This window comes from Sinocyclocheilus anshuiensis, unplaced genomic scaffold, assembly GCF_001515605.1.
Source record: "Sinocyclocheilus anshuiensis isolate Anshui unplaced genomic scaffold, SAMN03320099.WGS_v1.1 scaffold1495, whole genome shotgun sequence".
NCBI lineage: Eukaryota > Metazoa > Chordata > Actinopteri > Cypriniformes > Cyprinidae > Sinocyclocheilus > Sinocyclocheilus anshuiensis.
Genome location: NW_015558671.1, coordinates 986,400 through 992,100, shown reverse-complemented (window position 1 = coordinate 992,100; position 5,701 = coordinate 986,400). Strand labels below are relative to the sequence as shown.

The 5,701-nt window shown below is 36.4% G+C and overlaps 1 protein-coding gene across 1 annotated transcript; it reads right to left on the bottom strand.

Annotated features, from left to right (window-relative positions):
• Positions 1-3,342: 3,342 nt before the first annotated feature.
• timm8b (translocase of inner mitochondrial membrane 8 homolog B (yeast)) lies at positions 3,343-4,111 on the bottom strand. The gene is made up of 2 exons (XM_016477508.1): positions 3,909-4,111; positions 3,343-3,815 (listed from the first exon to the last, which is right to left on the bottom strand). The coding sequence occupies exons 1-2, from the start codon at positions 4,017-4,019 to the stop codon at positions 3,648-3,650; spliced, it is 279 nt and encodes a 92-aa protein (XP_016332994.1). The 5' UTR covers positions 4,020-4,111; the 3' UTR covers positions 3,343-3,647.
• Between the last annotated feature and the right edge of the window lie 1,590 nt (positions 4,112-5,701).

Genomic DNA, 5,701 nt, shown 5'->3' with positions numbered 1-5,701 from the left:
GAAGTGTATTAATCTCATTAATTGTCATGTGTAGCTTGAAGCTAATTGTAATTTCTCCATTACCCATATACAGTATGATTATATTTCATTATGTATTTTATCAAATCACACAAGTTTGTAAGAAACTGTTTAATTTTCCAAAAAGATTTTTTAATTATAGTAATATAATGTACCACATGCTGATCAGAGGGATGCGGGTGGGATGTAATGCCAGAGTAAAGTAAAGCCAAAACTTACACAACAGTGTTCAGATAATCTTTTTTCCTGGCAAAATCAATATAATGCAATATTTCTGTCTGCTGAATGTACAGGTGCATCTCAATAAATTAGAATGTCGTTGAAAAGGCACCTGTAAACTTTTCCATATTCCAAGCTTGCCTGCTGCACTGGGGACATCACATGCATGTGCGAGTCGTGAAAATTATGAAAATAAATCTAGGAATTATTTGATTACTGCCCAACACTGTTTAAACCAATGAGAATTAAGTTGTGTCGCCAGTGTTGTTTCTCATCATGCCTTGTTCTGTGATGGTTCTGCACAGATTTTGCTCTCATTTCATCTCATTAGCCTACTTCAAATTACTCTTCATATGAGAACGAGAATTTATAAATACATTTATAGATACAGATTCAGTTTGGTTATATTAATGAGTAGCCTAATGGTATTCTAAAAAAAAAAAAAAAAACATTTATTAGTTATTTATATGAGATTGAGTTGTAAGGTTGAATCAACTGGTGTGACATGTTGAAACTATAATCACAACATTTATATTTGTATTTATGACATTTTATTTTGTTAGCTGTGTGAAGCACTGATGGCAATGTTACATGACCTGATTGACACAGGGTTCCTAATCTCTTAAGTACTACAGATTTCAGAGGAAATAATGAACGTATTACTGACAGCAGCACTCTGACAGAGAATGGAGAGGGGCCAAACCAGGATGGATTTCCCAGACGGCCCCTTTGCTGTCCAAAGCAAACACAGGTCCCACTGTCCCTGAGGTGTCAGGCTCAGTGTGTACAGTGAAGCTTCAGACACTAGAGCTCTTTCAGACTCTGTCAGACTGACACAGGAAGAGAGATGGCACAGACACAGACACAGATCATGCCAGATTTAGATCCTATTATACACAAGTTTTAATTAAGAAGTTGTTGATCTTGAAGCTTCAGCCTGGCGTAAGTACATACAGTGGGTCTTTGTGAAGGTTAGGGGCAGGGATTTATTTTCTTCATATAATTAAAAAAAGAGGATTTTTCACAGTGTCAGATACTGTTTCCTACATTAACCTATTATATCCGGATGTTTTTTTTTTCTTTTTGCAGTAGATTTATTATCACAAAAGGATAATGCATGAAAGTAACCATATGCAAAGTCAGAAAAATGGAAAGGGGGTAAGGAGTTTTTTTTTCCTTTCTAATTTTACGAGTCAACCATTCTGAAAATACTCTTTGATCATTCTTCTGCATATCTTGCCACGTCTCTGGTATTTTTCTTTCAAAGGGTTCTCTTTTGAAGAAAGTGTTTGAAGAGAGAACTGAGGCATAGTAGGCATCCTTGATAAGACAAAGACTGAATCCTACCTACATCACAAGCCAGTGTTCCTGGTACACAGTCAAATCTTTCATCACAACATAACTACAGCATCTGAAGATTGAGCCATCAAAGCTAACAAACTCATCTAGTGTTCATTTCACACTGAAGAGATGGCCTTTATTCTTATGTTCAAATTAATGGTTAAATACAAATATGGATCCTTCGCACAGTTGATATGTTTATGCTTTGAATAATCAAAAACTAGTTTAATAATAAAAACTACTACTTACTAAAAAGATAATGCCATAATAATAGAAAAAAACGTAAAAATATACACAATAATAATAATAATAATAATAACAAACTGAATTATACAAAAATGCTATTAATTCAGAGCTTCAAGCACTTCTTTAAGAAGACTAAACAACAATCTTAGCAGAACCCTTATTGTTGTCTTAATTTGTTTTCCTGGTTAAGTAGATTTTTTTAATCACAATGGTGTCTACCATTAAAAACTATACTTACTCACCATGTTGGAAAAAAGTATAAAGTACATCTAATCCCATGTAATGTATGGACTTTGGACATATTTTTGCTGTTAGATATTTTATAATATTAAGCTATTTTTTGTTCCAATAGTACAGATACATATAAGTGTGTTTGGAACAGTGTCCAGTCCGTTTCCTTCAAAGCATCAAAGGCTCTGCTTGAGAGGACCCTGTAGGCTTCCTGTATGCTCTGATAATCAAGTTAGAGCACTAAGCTAACCTATCTGCTTCCTGATTTTAATTAGAACGGATGAAAGCAGCCCTGCCTGCAAGATTTACACACACAGCTCTATCAAAGGCCACTTTGTACTGAGCACACTACACAACAAAGAAGGGCAAAGCCTCAAAGCCAAGAAGTAGACCTCTGCTGCCCTAAAACTAATCCTGTCATAAGGAGTCTTCTTACAATATCGTATTGTTTTGGATTAGAGGGAAAAAACAGATTTGGGGTTTTAGAGTAGACCAGAAACTATATTCAAAATCTAATTAAAATGATTTTAGCTTTGTAAGAGTTTTTAAGAGCTAGTGTGTAATAAAAAGCTATCTTGTGCTATTGTTTAACAGTAATAGACGAATGGTGAAAATCAAAAAGACAGTCTTTGTAGGAAAGTATATGGCAAGTGACACTAATGAAGACATGCTGCTACAAAGATCTTGACTTTTTCTATCACACTTTAGTATATGAAATTCATTATCACATCAGACACAAGAGTAGAGTAGATTTTCTGAAAGTTAAACAGTTGTTGGACAGGTAAACTGGTTGTCATTACATCATCTGTTTTGTTTCTTAATGCATATCACTGCTAAATGTCAAAAATATATAGGATAAAAGATAGTACCTAATATAAAATCACAAATAAATTATTCAGAATATTAGGGATTCACTAACTTTGAAATTCTGGCCAATACCAATAAAACAATACATGTTTTTCATGCTTTGGCTGATAACTAGTAAATGGATTGTTAAACAAAACAAAACAAACAAAATCACTCTTCAAAAGAAAGTACTTTTAGAGGGATATATCTTTGCCATAATCTCTAACAATCCCTTGAAATTGCTAGATGATGGCTAGATGATGATCTAAACTAAATAGGCAGAAATAATATGATTATAGAGTATTAGCTGATATTGGATAGGGTGCCAATACACAGCAAATCCCTACAAAACAAAGCTTTCAAAACTCTTCTTTTAATACAAAAACAAAACAGCTCACAAATGTTGTGTTCTTTTGCAAAACAGAAGATTAATCACGTTTGTTCCTTTGAAATTTCAGATTTATTTGAAGTCACAATTAAAAGCAGTCAAGTTTACAGATGTGGACAGTCAGTCATGGAAACTGCCCGTACTGATAATTTCCAGCAAAAATAGTCGTTCTTCGCTGGCTGTATTAGTTTAACAGCTATACACAGATCATAAACATTTTGGAGTCTATGAGAAAGGGCTTTAGGTCATTTTTCCGCGAGAGGGAAAAAGTTCAGCACACTTAAAGTGCATCCTCCTGAATGTACAGCGGGAACATGAAGAGTATGTGGAAATTGTCCTTGAGGACGGTGTCCTTCAGTCAGTGCGCGCCCTTCTGGACCATCTGCGTAAAGCGGTTGGTGATGGTGAGCGTCGTGTCGATGAAACGCTCCACGCAGCTAACGAGACAAATCTCCGTTCGCGAGTCCAGCTTGGAGCTCGGTTTGTCCACGCACTTATCCCAGCAAACATCCGTAAAGTTGTGAACCTGAGTAGAACGTTAAACACGGTTAAAACCAAACAGGCTTGCTAACTGGTTTTGAATGACAGCACAGCGTTAACGTACTGAAGAGTTACCCACCTGCGCTTGAAACTGAGCTTTTTGCTGCTCCACCGCGATCAGACGCTGGAGCTCCGCAGTCTCAGATAAACTAGCCGACGGCATATCAAAGCTAGAACTAAAAGCAGCCATGGCGAAACTTTATAGAAACTGATTATATGCACAGGAACATGTGAAGGATAAAGCAACGGCGCTCGCCAACAGGCATGGACGTGAAAGCAACTACTTCCGCCGCAAAAATATGACGTCATGACAAGGCTCATCGAGGTTTGTCAAAAGGCTTGCTCGACTTCATGCGCCACCCATAGACTGTAAAAGGCATAGGGATCACTTCCATTTGGAATTTGCCCCGTGAACCCTACACAACTCACAGATCAAATGCCTGCTGTATGCAGATGATCTGGTTCTGCTGTCTCCCACTCAACATGGCTTACAGCAGAACCTGGACCTGCTAGAGCAATACTGCCAGACCTGGGCTCTGACAGTCAACCTGAAGAAACCCAAAATTATGATATTTCAGAAAAGATCCAGATCCCAGGGAACACAACACACATTTACGTTAGGCACTGACCAGATAACACAGACACACTACAACTACCTGGGTTTGAAAAGCACATCCACAGGAAACTTTATTCATGCTGTGAAAGAACTGTGAGATAAAGCACGCAGGGCCTTCTACGCCATAAAACGACAATGTCCTATAGAAATCCCTATTAGAATTTGACTGAAAATATTCGAATTAGTAATTGAGCCCATTGCCCTCTATGGCAGTGAGGTGTGGGGTCCACTGACAAATCCAAGTCAAGATTTCACCAAAATGGGGAAAACATCCAATTGAGACCCTGCATGCAGAACTCTGTAAAAATATATTACACGTGCACACAACAAATAATGCATGCAGGGCAGAATTAGGCAAATATCCTCTTATCATAAAGATACAAAAAAGGGCAATTAAATTCTGGAAACACCTGAAACTCAGTAACCCCCAATCATATCATTATAAAGCCCTGCAATACCAGGAGATGAGCAAAGAAACCCCCTCCCTCAGCTGATCCAGAGCTTCAGTCCTGATGCTACACTAACATCTACTGCTGCTCTGAATCACAACAACACTAACAACGTCAGAATCAATCTGCACAAATCAAACAGAATTGCATCACTCATTGGCAAACCCAGTGGTGTATAGAGTACCTGAAAGCCATACTCAAGTAAAAGTACAGATAGATATCTTACCAGAAAATGACTTTGGTAGAAGTTGAAGTCACCGATTAGAATATTACTTGAGTAAAAGTCTTAAAGTATGTGATATTTATTGTATTTAAGTACGAAAAGTATTTTTTAAACCTTAAACATACTTAAGTATTGAAAGTAAAAGTACAAGTAAATGCAAAATGGAAAAGAAGCAAATAAATATATATAAAAAATGTTCATACACGGCTTGAGTACCAAGATTGTGTTCAGTTTTAACTCTTTCTTCCATTTTGTATTTTTGGTTAAGAATAAGAAGCACTTCATCCGGTACTTAGTGTCTTTCATTCCAACATAAGAAAACATTTCTGGAATCTGCATCTGAAATAGCATTTAGATGTTTTTACACAGTTTATGTATCTCAAAGGGGACATGGATGCATTTAATCTGCAGTTACAGATGGATAAATACTGTTTTGTTTTTAACATAAAACGTTGAATACTGATATTTGAAATAATTTAAAGGGGTCATATGATGCTGCTAAAAATAACATTATTTTTGTGTATTTGGTGTAATGAAATGTGTTTATGCGGTTTAAAGTTAAAAAAACACATTATTTTCCACAT